The sequence below is a fragment of the Corvus moneduloides genome, chromosome 3 (genome assembly GCF_009650955.1).
Source record: "Corvus moneduloides isolate bCorMon1 chromosome 3, bCorMon1.pri, whole genome shotgun sequence".
Taxonomy (NCBI): domain Eukaryota; kingdom Metazoa; phylum Chordata; class Aves; order Passeriformes; family Corvidae; genus Corvus; species Corvus moneduloides.
Window position 1 is genome coordinate 37369025 of NC_045478.1, and position 17033 is coordinate 37386057.

Genomic DNA, 17033 nt, shown 5'->3' on the forward strand with positions numbered 1-17033 from the left:
GAACTTAATAGGTCAAGTCATGTATTTCAGTTTTCAAAGATGTAAATACTTGCAAAATGTTCTTGTGTGTAAACAAGTTTTAGTTGTCTACCTTTAACAAAAAAAAGGCAAAACCCCAAAACTTATAATGTATAATCAGTAAATGCCTGCTCATAGAGAAAAGAAAGCAAATGGTAAAACTGTCAACATCTCTACTACACTCCAGTGCTATACAGTCTCTGAGACTACAAGGTGAAGTAAATGAGGTATATTTGTCATGAAATTAAGTATTTATGCACCTGAGCCCTCAATCTTGAATACTGTAACACTGACATTTTTTGTCACTTTTTAGCTTTGGATATTGACAGGTAGCAAGGACAGCAGAGAAGAACCTTCTACCCCACGTTCTCCAACAAGAGCAAGAGTTGGAGGCCTGTGCTTTCTTATTTTTGGAGGAGAGGTATATAGTCAGCTGTATGAAAGGCTAGTTTTTATTCAGAGATATCACTGGATTTCTGGTCAAGAGTCAGGGCAGCACTTGATGTATGAACCCCCCTTCCCCCCCCATTCCCTGCAGAAGTGGATTTGCACAGCTAGTGCTGCTATACCTGTCCTTTTCCTTATATTTTCCAGAACAGGTTAAATATGGGATAGAGAGGCAGACTTCAAAACGTATTATGTGCTATCAACTAAAGTCTTCATTCACCATAACCTATTTAATTTGTTACACGAACAATTTTGACATGTACTTCAGAGAAATGGAACACTGCTGCTGTCTCTGCCCTAACTGCCCTGATGAAATCTCACCCTTTTCTGCACATCCTGTTTTTCTTTCTTGAAGCAATCTAGGTCACTGAGTCACCTAGCCAGCTGTTCACATGATTTCTTAAAAGCTTCAAACATGACAAATCAAATTATTATATTCCAGCTGCTTTGCTGTAAACAGATGAAGTCCAGCTAAGCATTAGGCAATGATTTAAAGATATGATGTTTGATTCTTTTAATCCATTCATTATGGCTCCTGGAAATGCATGATGAAACAGGAGGGCACAAGGAGAGGAAAAATATATGTGAGGAGTATATAATTTATATAACTCCTTAAAAGATCACACTGAAATCCACACAGAGTCAGTAACAACTTTAACAGAGAACTTAAAACTAGCACCTGAGTTCTCTAAAAGGAACACCCTAACTGCAGCCATTCAAGCCCAGAGACAGTCTGTTACTGTGTAGAGTGTCCACTGCATGGTAAATGCCCAAAATCTGAAGACCATGCTTCAGTGAGTGCACAGCTGCATAAATACGTGTGAGAACATGGCATAAACATTATGATACAGTAATGGTAAATAATACTGTCCCTGCTCAGTAAAATGGACTCAGAGAGAGAATTTAATTCCAACTATGTGAGATACCAGCATTTGCTAAGAACTGACTGTAAAAATTGCAAAAAGTGCTTGAATGAACTGCATGAACATTAAGGCAATCTCCCCTTGATGACTTAAGCAACATACATGTGAAAGGGTTTCCAGTAACCAGAAACTCTTCCTCTAGGATTCCTGTCCTAGGAACCTCCATCCAGGACCTGGCCCCTCTAGGAACACAAGGGTTGCAGCAGTTGAAAAAATTCTCTCACTTCAGGTCACACATTTTAATACAGTGTCACACATACAGCAAATTGTACAGGAAATAAATAAGTTGAAATGATACAATTTTTATCCTTTTCATTTGCAAAACAGAACCAAATCAAGAAAATGCACCATATTTACATATAACTGATATTTTATATACAAAGCAGTTTCATATTTACACATTTTATGAATATGGACTAATACTTTCTTAAATGGGAACAAAATAGAAATACTGAAAATATCTGAACACGAAACAACCAAGATTACCATACTAACTGGCAACCCACCTTCCTTTTTTAATGTCTATATATATCTGTATACAGGCTCATTTTATGTTTGTGTATGTGCCAAAAAGAAAAACCCTTGCACTTAAGCACTGTCTATGTCTATATGGTCTAACTTGTTACACTCTTTTGTTTTTTATGCATGTTCAGCCACATGCTTGTATGAGAGAAAATGCATGTTTACTGCTGGTCCCTGAAGAACATGATACATAAACACACATGCACAGACCTGAACTATTTCACATCTGATTTAAATGCTAGGCTCAACCAATACTACAGGTCCTCAGGGACCTAAGTAGTACATTCTAGCTTTTATCTTCTCTTTGCCCTAAACAAGTATAGTTGATTGAGATACAACCTCAGTATATGTGCTACAGAATTCTTAAGGACTTGCAGCCACTGAAACTTCAAACTAATAATGTACTGATTTGTTGGGAAAGCATTCCTTCCAACCATGGAATAGCTATCATCACCTTTTTTGAATTTTCTTTATTTTTAATTGCTGCTTCTTGCTTTTAGCAGCAAGTTTTTCAGATATGTTAAGTGTAATAGCCATGCTCACCATCCCCCCATGTCTCCTCTCTGGGGCAGTGCAGTTTCTATGGCTTCAGCAGTTCCAAGGGCTGCATTTCCTGGAGTGATGATTCTTCTTTCCCTCCACTGGATCTATCTCTTTCTTGAAAGAAGAGACCAAAAGCGTAGCACGCCGAGGTACACATTTGTGACACAGTAGGAATTGCTCCTGTGTACCTGCTCTCCAGCACAGGTGTGTAACTCTGGCAGGGCCTGAGGAGAGGCAGAAGGCAACAGCCTCTAACATTCAGTGTGTTACCTGCCCTGAGGCCTGTCAGTTCAACAGAATGTTACCTCCACGTTTGGTATTTGGGTAGTGGATTATTCCTGCTTAAGCAAACTAGTCTCCTTTGTCACTCCTGAGGATGGTAGTACAGGGATTTTTTTTGGTCTGGTTTTTGGTTTGTTTTTTTTGTTTTGTTTTGTTTCCTGGCCCCTTTCCTAACTTGCTCAATATTTTAACTCTAAATTTCCCCATCTACACACCCCTGAAGTCTGAGCTTTAGCACAATGTCTTCACATTTGACTGGTCTCTCTGTCTGTCAAGATCACCTAGAGAGGTTCTTACTATGTCAGTCCTGAACAGCCCATTGTGACAACCTTATCAGTGCAGCCTTCCTTTTTAAAAGGGACACCAATAACTACTCTCACACTGTATTGTATAGCCTTTTTCTGTATCTGCCCTGTACAAATTCAGCTAGACCCACTCTGCCATCAGTCTTACCAGCACAGTTGGGATTATCTGAAAAGTAACCAAAGTACAGCTTGAATTTGAGCACCACCAGGGAATGCCTGCTCTCCTCCAGCCCTCCAATCATTCACTAAGTTGGAAGGGGTCTTAAAGATAAGGGAAGGGATATTATATGAATTGGAGGGAGAGAAGCAAAATCAAAAAAAGATGATTTTCCTGCCCTATGGAATGAAATACATTAATGCCATACACTAAACATACAAACCAAACAGCTTATTACTCAAATTTTTCACAAAGGAATCACTATAAGACAAGTTAGAAACCAAAGTTAAAAATATTCAGGCATGTTCTACAGTATGTGAAAAAGGGAATTTTTCAATGATGTTGGGGAAGATGAAACAGGAAAACCTTGGAAATATGATTGCCTGACAAAAGATTTTGGGAATATGAAAACTACAGGCAACATCGAAATGAAAGCCACTTTTGAAATACCAGGTCTTAGTTACTGAACAACTAGAAAACAATGGTATGGCCACTGAAGATAATCCCCTCTTGATTGAACAATACCCTCTGCTTGCAGGCAGGTCCAAGGGTCAGAGCAGACCCTACTAGCTCAGCAGAAGGGGTCCAAAGAGTAGTTTTTAGAAGTTAAGATGTAACACTCTATGGTAATATAAGAACTCTTATAGGCTGTATGTAAATGCTATAGGATTTGTATCTTGTATTAGATTGGTTAGTGACAATTAGAATATTCAGTACAGAAGATGATTTATTGTATTGTAACCAGGACTTCAGACATTCTCACTTCCATCCTCTCTTACATTCCTTTCCTCTCTTCCACTTCTACTCTTGCTCTTACTCTTGCTCTTACACTCTCCCTCTCACCCGTTCACTCTCTTGCTCTCTTGGGCCTGCTCAGAGCTGAGTCTACCAGCTCTGAGCAGTGCCCCAATACCCACGTCTTTTACAATAAACCGTGTCCCAAGACCTGCCTATAGAGATCTCTCCGTCTACGTCTGGCCATCCCGTAACCTACAGTCTGGCGCCCACCGTGATTGCCGAGCCCACACCCAGCACCTGCAGTCTGGCGCACAATGTGATTGAACGCCCGGTTCAGCTTTCTCCATCTGTGGGACTCTTCTCCATGGACGGTAACTAAAAGACCAGTTATAGCCACCTAGAACGTGTCGTGAGCACAGCATACCGATGCTGCGCATCGTAATAGCTGGAGCTCTGTAATTCTGCTGAGGCAGCCTTCGAGCACGGGGATTACCTGGAGCTCTTGGAGGCAATTGCCTGGCAGTCCTCGAGCACGGGCCGCCACTGCTGCGCAGCGGCCCCCTGGAGCTCTTAGAGGAGGTCTGCCGTATCACCCCTCGAGCACGGACACGCTGCTAAGCAGCTGACTGGAGCTCTGCGGAGGGAAATCTGCCGCACGCCCCGAGCACAGGCGAGTAGTGCTGAGCACCGCCCGCGCTGGAGCTCTCAGTGCGGACCCACCCGTGAGGTCCTGAGCACGGAAAGCCGTTGCCAAGCGACGCCTGAAACCGGAGCTCTGGGAAAGGACCGAAAAGCGGCGTCCTGAGTGCTGAGTGGAGTGACTGGCCATCCCCCCACGACGGACATCTGAGTAAGGACGCTGCTCCTGCGACATCACCTAAGTGAGTATCATACTGGTCTAAAAAATGGGACAAACCCACTCTGCCCATGACAGAGATCTCTATAAGCAACTTAAGCATTTACTTATAAGCTCTGGTCCAAGTCAGTTGCCTAAACACGAGCTAAAAAATCTTTTAGAATGGACCCGACTTAATTTCCCAAATGCTGACCATTCAGCCGTCTTTACAAGAGACTTTTGGGACACAGTTGGAGTTAAGCTCTTTAATAATATCTCCTACCGGGATATGGCCGCCGCGCAGCTGCTCCCAGCTTGCAGAGCGCTGGTAGAGCTGTTTGCTGCGGTGGCGCCGCCCGCAGCAGTCACCCCGCCGAGCCCGGCTCCGGCTGCGAGTCCGCCCCTTGCCGCCGCGAGCCCGCAGCGGAGCACGGCCCCCGCCCCTCCGCCGGACCCCGCGGCTCCGGTACCCGCGGTCCGGCTGACGCGCGCCGCCCCGCCCCGCCCCCCGCGCTCGCGGCCCCCGCACCCGTTACCCCGGCCCCAGCCACCCCACCGGACCCTACGGCCCCTCCCGCCATCCCGCTCGCCCCCACTACCCCATCCCCCGCGGTCCCCGCCTTCCGTTCCAGCGTCCCCGTGCCGCCCCCCCGGTTCCGTCACCGCGGCTCCACCCCCCCCGCTGCCGTCATTCTTACCCCACCCCCCGCTGCTGACATCATGATGGCCCCGCCCCCCGGCGGTACCCCGGCGGGGCCAGCGCCTACCCCCCTGCTACCTACGGGTGTTACCCCTCCCCCAGCCGCGCCGGTTATGGCCATGGCTGCCATTATAGCCGGCCCCCCGCAAAGCCAAGCGGCGACCCTTCCTCCAACCCCCCAGGTCCCCCCCCCCCACACGGCGCCGATGATAGCCATTGTTCCATCCGCGTCCGCCGCTGCTGCGTCTTCACAGTCCCCTGCTGCTCCCGAAACACTGGTGCCCACAGCGCCGGCCACGGCCGCGCTGCTGTCCCCTGCACCCCCTGTGCACGTTACCGCAGAAACCCTACCCCCCCACCCTGCCGTTCAAGCGCACACAGCACGCCCCGAGCTGTCCCCCGACCCCGCGGCAGCACAGACGCCTGTGTCTACTCCCGCCCCTGCTGCCGCAGGGCATGCAACACACGCATGCGCAATTGCTGCAACTCCCGGGACCAGCCGCGCATCCTCCCGCGACTCCGCCGCGCAGCTCCGCCCCGCCTCCTCGCCCGCCGCCACCGAGATCGGCTGCGCCACTCCCGAGCTCTGCCGTGCCATCGCTGCCTCTGCGGGGTCCCATCCCCGCGCCGCAGCCGCCCCTGCCGGGGTCCCCCGACACCGTACAGCCGTATCCCTCCGCCGCCCAGCCGTATCCCTCCGCGCAGCGCAGCCTCGCCTCAGAAGCCGCGAGCAGGGGGGGAACCGAGGGAAATGATGCAGCTCCAGTGGCAGGGGAGACGGAGAGCCCCTCTGCCGGAGCTGATGCTTTAACACAAGTAAACTCTGAAAAGCAGCCAGATTTGTTTGCAATGAGCCCCAGAGTCCCGCCAGCGAGTGACGGGGATCTTGCAACCCAGAAAGAGAAAACGAGTTCTGAAAGTTTGTCAGCGCTACCTTCTGAATCAAAAAATCCTCCAAAGTGCTCAGATTATTCTAAATTAACAGATTGCCATGAAATAAGACCCCAAATCTATAAAGATGAAAGTCTTAGTCTATTAACTAAGCCTGTGATAGCTAGCCAACAGCCTGACAGTCCTAAAACGTGGGCTCCCATCCACACTCTCGAAATCAAAGAACTAAAAAGTGCTGTAAGATACAGTGGTATTTGCTCACCGTACCTTAAACAACTGCTAAAAAGTACCCTAAAAAGAACACATCAAACTTTAAAACGCATTTTAAATCAACAGAAAAGGGGAGAAGCCCAGGCTACACCTCAAAGAAGGTTGAATAAAGCCTTGTATGTTTTTAATTTTTTGAATAGCTCTGCAGAAGAGCCTGATCCCTCCATTCATAGACATTTCTTAAACAACAAAAAAGCAAAACTAAAAGAGCACCCCCCAGTTTTAATTAAGAATTTAGCATCAGGAAAAATAAAAAGACCTTATGATCTTATAATGTGGGGAAAGGGATTTGCATGTCTCTCCACAGGTGAAGGAACCAAGTGGATTCCAGCAAAGAACATGAAGCTGTACCATGCATCAAAGCCCACTGTCGGTTCCACTTCAGCCAGTGACCCTGCAAGTGGAAGCCAAGAAGCAAGCACCCAGACCTAAAGTGCGCAGAATCACCAGAAGAAAGCGATCTGCCAAAAACAGCTCAAGAAAAGAATAGAGTTTTAGCATTATTTGTGTAGATGCATGTTGCTTTTAACCTTTTGTTTTAGTTTTTGTAGCGAAGCTTTACCTGTAAATCAACCAAAGACAAATGTCTGGGTTGCTTTAGCCAAATCTGCAGGCTCCGATACCATCTGTCTATCTGACACAAACCTTTTTCAACCTGTTTAGTTGGAATACCTTTTCCAGAAGGTTTTGGTAATGTTATTCTTGATAAGTATTGGCCATATAATAATCATCACATTTCTCAAACTTCCAGCCATAGACACCAAACTTATATTGATTATCTTTTATTAGCACATGGACATGGCTGTGAAGATTTTGAAGGATTATGCTGTATGAACTTATCCGATCATTCTGTTTCCATTCACAAACAGTTACAAAACCTAAGGGACCTAGCTAACCAAATTACAACAGATAACCTGTCTTGGCTAGACAGTTTGTTTGATGGTTGGAGCTTTGCACCCTGGCTAAGGGAACTCTGTAAAATAGGCTTGATTATTCTAGTAGTAATAATTATAGTTTTAGTAGCAGTACCTTGTATACTTCAGTGTGTGCAAAAAATGACGAGTAAGACTATGTCTAATATCTTAATTGTCCATCGAAAAGGGGGAGATGTTGGGGAAGATGAAACAGGAAAGCCTTGGAAATATGATTGCCTGACAAAAGATTTTGGGAATATGAAAACTACAGGCAACATCGAAATGAAAGCCACTTTTGAAATACCAGGTCTTAGTTACTGAACAACTAGAAAACAATGGTATGGCCACTGAAGATAATCCCCTCTTGATTGAACAATACCCTCTGCTTGCAGGCAGGTCCAAGGGTCAGAGCAGACCCTACTAGCTCAGCAGAAGGGGTCCAAAGAGTAGTTTTTAGAAGTTAAGATGTAACACTCTATGGTAATATAAGAACTCTTATAGGCTGTATGTAAATGCTATAGGATTTGTATCTTGTATTAGATTGGTTAGTGACAATTAGAATATTCAGTACAGAAGATGATTTATTGTATTGTAACCAGGACTTCAGACATTCTCACTTCCATCCTCTCTTACATTCCTTTCCTCTCTTCCACTTCTACTCTTGCTCTTACTCTTGCTCTTACACTCTCCCTCTCACCCGTTCACTCTCTTGCTCTCTTGGGCCTGCTCAGAGCTGAGTCTACCAGCTCTGAGCAGTGCCCCAATACCCACGTCTTTTACAATAAACCAACTGTGTCCCAAGACCTGCCTATAGAGATCTCTCCGTCTATGTCCGGCCATCCCGTAACCTACAGTCTGGCGCCCACCGTGATTGCCGAACCCACACCCAGTAACCTACAAACGATAGTTGAATTTCTGGAATAACCTCAATATTTTAAACCATTATAAAAAAATATGTAAATTTATTACTAATAAAATAGAAGACATAGAGTATGACTAGAGTATTGCTCAATGCAAATCTGCCTCTGGACATGACAGATTCCAGAGAAGATCAGAATGCAGTGCAATTTATGTGCATTACAATAATGATTTTCAATAACATTTTCTGTACGTAACTTTGAGTATTAAAATTCTGCTTCTCTACTTAACTACTACCTAATCATGTCTTCCAACAGCTGTCTGTCACTCTGAAACCACTGGAATCAGGTGCAGGAATAACAACCCCTTGTTTCTGCAGTTCACGTAAAACATCTAATATTGAATCCAATTCCATTCGAAATTTCTCCAGTTCCTGATTCTTCTGCTGTGCCAGCCTCCGCCACTTCTCAACCTCCTGGGCTTGCCTTGCTTCAGTAATGTGCTGTGTTAGCTGGGCTGCCTGCAAATTAGAATAAAGTCAGCACTGTGACTTCCTACTCCAATACCCAGCCAGCGCTGCCCCTTTGCACAAATCTGCCACATCATTTTATCTGATGCTCAGTCTCAAAGCCGAATGCTCACGTTAAGTGGAAACAATTTATTCTGAATATTACAAAAATCCTTCTCATAGCAATGAATTCCTTTAAATATTTGCATTAATGACAGAAGGGTAGAATTGATTATTGCCTAATGAGCCCCAGGAGAATTTAACTTATCCTCTCCAAAGCAGCAATTACATTTGAATATTTAGACAAAGCTGAGCATATAATATAAAACCCTCTATAAATCAAAATAAACTTTTTAAATTGCCACTTAAATGTGATAATTAAAGTAACACTCTGCAAAACAAACCAAATCTGAATGACATGTTGTAGTCTACTACTCTACTTCTAAAAGCCACAAGTTCTATGAATTATCAGAAAATGTCCTGTAGTCCCAAAGATCTGATGCTGCTGCAGATAAAGGTCTGAATAACTTTAACTTGAATCCCTGACATCATCCTATTAAATTACACAACATAAGAAGTGTCATCGGATGTCAAAATCTCCACACCACAATTAATTGTAATAGATTTTTTTAAAGAAAGCCTATCACTTAAAGGCCATAATTATGATATTTGCAGTTGGATACTAAGGATAACCTGTTAATTTCATGCTCAGCAATTTCCTTACCTCCACTATTCATTTTGATACAATTCATTTGGGCAACTGTTCAATGCCCCAGTGCTGATGGTTAAAGGAGCAAAATTAGGATAAAACAAAACCTAAAGCTTAATACATAAAAAGAGCAGGAGCACCACAAAAAGACTGAATTATTTAGTACTAATTATGTATACTATTATTTATTTTAAAAAACCCCAAAACATTACAAAACATCTTAGCAAATACTAGACATAGATCACAGAGTAGGCATCAGCAAGCACTTCAAAGAAATGGTAAAGACATCCTCACATTATATAAAACCAAATTATTTTCAAAAAAAGAACTGTATTACAGTCACCTTTAGCAGGACAGAATGAAAACATCAGAGCCAACAGGATTTGTTTTTAATCCAATGACTTGTTTTATGCACAGGTCTTTTTTGAAAGCAAATAAGTATCCGCTACAGAAATGTATAAGAAATCCTTCTACAACAAAAAAATCTGTACATTAAAATTATATTCCTTGAGATCTGGTTTTAAAATTTAAAATAAAATAAGATGTTTCTATACTTTTAATGCAGCTTTTCTGAATAGGGCTGCTAGGACTAGATAATTACAGTTCAATTGAGGAATATATCATAGCTCAGACTCCGCATTCCAAACTCTTGTCATTTTTCAGTAGCTTGCTTTCGTTGTGTAACTGAAATACAAAATAACCAAATGAAACAAGGGACCTCCAGAGGTCACACAGTCCAACGCTCTGCAACAGCAAGGCCTTCTTACACCAGGCTGCAAGGAAGTTATACAAGTAATCTTAATTATCACAGCAAGGCCAAGCTGACCAAGCCTGCACCTATATTCACTTGCATTAGCAGGCAAAGACAAAACAGCTGTGTAAAAACTACTTCCCTCCTGCAGCACGAGCTAAATAAGCATGAATAAATACCATAAAATTACAGTTAAACCAATAAATTGCTCTTAAGAAGTAAATGCAGTTATGCACTGGTGTACCTTTTGAATTTCATGCTCTCTTTCTGCATGTCTGCTCTCTATATGCTTGATTTTCTTTTCCAGGCACAAGAAATGTTTCATTTCAGGACTCTGGCTCTCCCTAGCCTCTCTCAGTTCTTCCAACAATTTTGTCACCTACAGCCAAAGAGAATTGACAAAAATTGTTATCACTGTGTTAAGCAGTGTATAAAACAGGGTCCTTTAAAAATGTATTTGCATTGTTTAATCATTCCATTCAAAAGCTGTAGAAAGGAAGACATAAAAGAGAAATCTCCTTTGTTCAAAAGCTTTAACAGAGACTCAGGGACTTATATTACGATTTTTCATTTCTAAGAAGTAGCCTGAGGACATGAAAGTCTAGTCCTCTCTGATAAATCCCATCCTGTTAATAATGTTATGAAGTAATTGTGTTCTGTCTAATTTTATACTTCATACAACAAAAGTTAACAGAGAATATTATGATTAGATGTTCTTACACAATCCTTTCTCACACCCTGAATTAAGACCAAATATAAAAGATACCAGTGTATTTCTAAGGACTAAATTAATTAAAGACATGCTAATTTAATGTCTAAAGAGATGATTACAAGCTCCATGTAAGTTTAATAATTACCAGGCAAAATCAACTTGCCAATGACTTAAAACTGTTTTCCTAATCCTCCAGAAATTCAGGGAAGTTTTCTCATAAAGCCCTTCTGGTTTATTCTCAATCTTTGCCTATTTTAAATAACTTTATATTCCTTCATTTAACATCCTAAGTACTTTTTGGTCACTCTTAATGTGTGTAAGTAAACTAAAGTGAAAACTTTCAAGTCTTTATCCTTTATGATAGTCCTTAGCTCCCTTTACCCAGTGTATTGGAGAGCTGCTAACCCTCTACAAGCATTCAGCCATCCTTGGCTCTCTGCTGTGAATTCAAGTTGCTGGAAGCAATTGTGTCTTCATAAGATGTTGTCACTCTTACTGAGAAGTGATTTTAAGGCAGCTCACTATTATTTCCATATTTTAAGGTGGCTAAAACGACAAGGCCTATGCACGCACATTTTTGCCTTTCCATTACTCCAGCAGCTTTGAACCTGTTCAGCCACGTTTGTCAGAGGAGCAGAAATCTTAGTTTCAAAAGGTCTGTGCCACTGAGTGCCTGCTGCCTGGCTGCTGCTAAACTGCCCCACTGAAGGGAAGGGCTGATGTGTAGTCTCAAGTATATAATTAAATACAATAAAAATATCATAGTGGAAACATCTTATGAGGGGAAAAAGCCCCAGGAGAAAATGGGCTCTGTGTATTTTGCCAGCAACAGAACCACGTCAAATACAATGCAGTGTTACGTGCAAGCTGTTAAGGAAAAGAAGTACTCAGTTAATGGAAAACATCCATGAACAGCATTTCTGAGATTAGTGTTCAAATAACAATCTTCCAAGAAGCCTCAGGAAAAACTTTGCCTTTTTTGAGGTACCATCATTTTAGACAGAGGACTCAATCCTATTACCAGTGAGGCGCTTTCCCCTATCACTACTAATTCCATTTGCAGGTTTGGTTGTCTTCTTTTCTCAGCAAAACTTGTTTAACCATTTAATGCTTAAGATGTATTTTATAAGCAGCATAGCAACCATGCTGGAGGGCAAAAGCAAGGCTTTACATAGATATTTCTCTCTGTATAGTCTTGCAATAATTTCTGTGGCAAAGACACTCCTTTACATTTTCTTAAATGCCAGCACCTTGAAGTTGGCTGCTAACATGTGGGTCAGATTGGATGATCATTCTCTTAAACCATCACTGTCAATAATCTGTAAAGCAGTCATAGAGGAAACAAATGAATAACATTTTCTCATTGTACTCTTGCCCTGTTTTTCCCGGAAGAAGTATTATATATTCTGAGACCACTGGAATGAAACAAGCTTTGTAAGGAAAGGCAACATCTACCGTTAGATTCAGAGTATGAACCCGAAGTCTCAGCCTCTATTCTGCAAACACCAAACTTGCTTAACAGGACATGTTTTCCTCCCCCTATAAACCCACACTTGTATACAAATACATCACAACAGAGGTGGAATTTTGCACATGTAAGATAAATACCCAGATAAATCTGAGTTTAGCGAGATTAATTGCTTTTAATAACTCTTGCAAGTAAGAGTATTATCAAAATTAAGTTAATATTAGTGATGTTCATACATCAAGGAGATGGTGAATGAAGCAGAGGCACAGTGCTGAGACAGGCTACATCCTCCTGAACAGGAGGTGGTAACAGAAAGACTCGCGGTACTTCAAGAACTACAAAAGCATAGCCAATGATTCTAAAAGCTTGAGCTAAAAGATGGACAGCAACTTGACACAACATTAACCCAAAAGTAAAGATAAGAACAAGTGTAATTTTCAGATTATATGTTATTAATAGAAGTAGAAGATTAGAAAAAAACTATATACGTCTCTCAAAACCAACTGAATTTCAGAACTTTTATAGCTAACTCTCCCTTCTTAAGACACCTTAAGTTTCAGAGATAGCAGAGGAGAAAACCAAGAATATAATTGCCTAAGTCAGATTTATGGCAATGGAGGATGAAAAAAGAAAAGCTTTTGAAAACAATAATAAAAAATCCTCTTAATAAAGAGAAATAAAGAAAAAGTCCTGTGGTCTATTTACCATTATCCACCATAACTCTCAGAGAATATGAAAGACTGGATTAACCTGCTGATCAAATTTCACACAGATGTCAGACATTTCAAACCAAATAAAAAAAATAATTAAAAGATTAAAATCAAAAAAGGTCAAAGTTCTGTTCTGTGTTGTTCTCCTGGTCACACTAGAAAAACCTTGCATTCTCAGGTATAATTGATGTAGAAGCAACTGACAAAAATTTTGTTTCTAAGACTTATTTTACTATATATTATTTGAGGCTTGACATGAATTAGGATGAAAACTCTTATTAGACTAAGGTACCCCAACTGAAATTTAGATATACCTCTTTTTGTAGAAGTTGCTCTCTTATCTGTGAAACTAAAAGAGCTTCTTGACGTCTCTCTTGTTCACCAAGTTGTTCTTGAAGATGTTTTATTAATATCTACAGAAAGTTTAAAAATATTTTGTCATTAGCACATACACCCATGACAACATGTGAAAACCTCTGCAGGAGAAGTACAGAAAAATACAAGCAGCACTGAGAAAGTTGGGGCTGTTAATTCTGGAGAAGACAAGGTTGTGTGGAGACCTCAGCAAACTCCCAGTATCTGAAGGGGGCCTACTGGGAAGCCAGAGAGACTCATCATCAGAACTGGTGTGATAGCACAAGGAGTAATGGGTAAAAATTGGAAGCCGGGAAGTTTAGGTTAGATGTTGTGAAGAAATTCGTTACTGTGAGGGTGGAGAGGCACTGGAACAGGTTTCCCAGGGAGGCTGTGGATGCCCCAACCCTGGCAGTGTTCAAAGACAGGTTGGATAAGGTCTTGAACAACCTGGCCTAGTAGGAGGTGTCCCTGTCCTACAAGAGGGGACATGGCAAGGAGGGTTGGGACTAGATGATCTTTGAGGTGCATTCCAACCCCTTAACATCTCTGTGATCGTAGTAGTACAGGTGTAAGTGATGCGTGCAGTAACAACACTGCCTCTAACACGTGTGTGTGTGTGCTAGTGAATAGTGCTCTGCATGGGCTGTCAAATAGCACACAGGTACATATGTATATGAAAAAAAGTCTCAATCTTCAAGTTACTTTCCTCATTTTAAAATGTTCTTAAATAATCTGAATGCAATAGCTCTTTCTACCCTTTATATCATGCGTAAAACAGCCCAGAGAAGTGGTGGAATCGTGCTCCTTAGAGATACTCAAAAGCAACCTGGACATGGTCCAGGATGACCCTCCTGAGCAGGGTGGTTGGACAAGACCTTCAGAGGTCCCTTCCAACCTCAGCTATTCTGGGATTCTGTGAATGCTGTGGCACAGGATGATTTTTAAAACAAGAGGTCCTACTTCAAAGCAAGTAAGTTTATAGTAATACAGAAAGAAATAACCCTAAGATATAGCTATATGTAACTAATGCATCTACTGTATCTTACCTCCTGTGTTGAAATTCTGTTCTTTAGTTCAGCTACTTTAGAAGTAGAATGCTCCTTTGCATGCTGGCAAACAATCTTCTCGACTTCCCTCTGGTGGGAAGCTTTCAGAGATGCAATGTATTCTGCTGTGTCTTCCTGCATCCTGAACAGAGCAAGAGGAAAGTGGGATATAGTAAAGCAGCTGCAGACAGCTCTTCAAAAATGCAGCAGCTTCTCACTTGAACATACAAAATATCAAAAATGTTAAATGTAGCATGTCTTTGATATTTCATAAAAAAACCTTGCAAGACAGGACCACCATTAATTCTACTGCTCTGGAGGGATGAAAAGGTGGGAAATCCACAATGCTTGGTCTGTGTATCATTTAACTAGTTAGGATACAGAAAATTCAGTCAATCATCTTTGTTGGCTCCTCTTATTAAAACCATGGTGAGAAAACTCATGCTTTTAAATCATAATGCATCTATCTTCTTTTAGGTATCTGTTTTAGAAAAGAATGTGTTGCAATCTAAATATGCCAATTTCTTCTACTTTGACTATGAAGGGATGTGAGGGAGACTAGGTGAAGTATAAGGTTTCTACAGCTGGCCAAGTAAATCCCACTGCAAGCATACCCCAGATTTGAAGGAAAGTACATGTACCAAATATTAATGCCATACAACACAAAGCATCTAAGATAGGACGATTTAAACCGAGGTATTTTACTAAGAAATTGTAGTATTAATAAAAGCATTAATACAGGTTTGCCCATAGAAAGAACTGTGACAGTGCACTGCTTAAAAAACCCCCCCAAAACCCCCCAAAGCCAGAAAACAAACAGTACAAATGAAGGTATAAGCAACCTTTCACACATGGCTGACATGTTAATGCGCCAGTTCAATCCTGTATCTGCTAACACTTTAAGAAGGTTTTTAAAGCAGTATGTTGAGCATTTACCTTCGTATGTTATTTTCAGAATAAGCCAGTGCTGCTTGAGACTCCACTCGCTGCTGGCCCATTTCTAGAGACAACCTCTCTAGCTCCTCTTTCAGATGTGCATTTTCTTGCAGAACTTCCGAGAGATGAGAATCAGAAAAAATACGTAGTTGATGTATTTTGTCTTCATCAAACATGCTTAGACAGGGTTCAGTGTTGTTGGAATTCCTTCTATCTGTTGCTGAGGTATTCTTTTTCAAGACCTCTGCAGAGTTTCCATTAGTGTTTGTGTTATTTCTCAAATTATTATCAGACAACATCACCATCCTTTCTTTTTGAAGTTTCTCTACAGTTTTTGTAAGGTCTTGTATTTCTCTATTTTTAGTGACCAGTTCTTCATTTAGTTTTAACAACCTGTCTTTTGTGCTACCTTGTTTCATCTTAGAGTCCATGGACTCTAAGTCTTTATTATCATTTTTACTTCTGAGTTTTAATTGGGAATTTTGACTTTTAAGATTTTCAATTTCTGTCTGGAGGTTTCCAACAGTGATCTCATGGGTCTTCTTTAGATTCTGAAGCTCCTGTTCAAGTTCTGTAGAACTGGCTTTATCACCATTCAGTTTTGGTGCTTCATTCATAAATTCATAGGCAAGGAGTTGCTCGAGCTCTGCAAGTCTTTGCTCATACTGTATCTAGGAGGGGAGTAGAAAGCAGGAAGAAAAAAGCAGTTTCATAAGTGTACTGTTATTATTATCTCTTCCTGTTATTCTTTAAAGTTACTGCCCATCTGAAGCAAGATTTCAGAAGACAGGATACAAGTCAGGATTACTAACAAACCACTCAATCAGTTCAGAAATTAGTGAGTGAAATAATTAAGTCTGCTTTAAAACAGAATTACTCGAAACATTTACTACAAAATAATCTAACCACAATGGATGCGGTAACAATGGGATAGAAAATTACATTGTCAAGAAAATATTTAATTTTTATGTAATTGAGTTCTCTTCAGATGCTACCAATGTTAATTTTGTCATTATGTACTTGCTATTGGTCAGCTGGCAAACATTCTGGTCACATGCTCAAAACTGTACTTTGCATTTTTCAAAACATCTTAAATTTTAACAGAACAGATCTTTATTTATTTATAAGTACAAAGACAGAAGTATGAATTCAGGCAGACACAGAATCTTTCCTCCTAATGAGCTGAGGAAACCTAACCTTCTTAATAGCCTGGATGGCCATTATTTTCCTTCGAGGAAAGCATGATGAGTGACTCGTGGAGAAAAGGTGGAACAACTGGCCAATGCTTTCCTTTCTTGCTCATTAAGCACCTGTGCAGTTCACCTTTTCCTTGAATTAAAATGCCAGACTTCCATGCTTCCATGCTTCCTAACACGAGTCTTTAGGCTCACTATCACGTAATTTTTGGACAGCATGTTTGTGCTTCCCAACGG

At 41.5% G+C, this 17033-nt stretch overlaps 1 protein-coding gene across 9 annotated transcripts in view; it reads right to left on the minus strand.

Annotated features, from left to right (window-relative positions):
• Positions 1 to 8444: 8444 nt before the first annotated feature.
• Positions 8445 to 17033, minus strand: part of CEP162 (centrosomal protein 162) — a 42336-nt gene continuing 33747 nt past the window's right edge. For 8 of the 9 annotated variants that reach the window (XM_032104962.1, XM_032104961.1, XM_032104964.1 and 5 more), the window contains 5 exons: positions 15601 to 16271; positions 14665 to 14806; positions 13576 to 13674; positions 10616 to 10750; positions 8445 to 8923 (listed from right to left, as the gene is read on the minus strand). In XM_032104962.1, the coding sequence (XP_031960853.1) occupies positions 8705 to 8923; positions 10616 to 10750; positions 13576 to 13674; positions 14665 to 14806; positions 15601 to 16271 (1266 nt within the window). In that variant the 3' untranslated portion in view covers positions 8445 to 8704. Of the gene's footprint in view, positions 8924 to 10615; positions 10751 to 13575; positions 13675 to 14664; positions 14882 to 15600; positions 16272 to 17033 lie in introns of those variants that run through there. The other variant, XM_032104967.1, reaches the window with a different exon arrangement.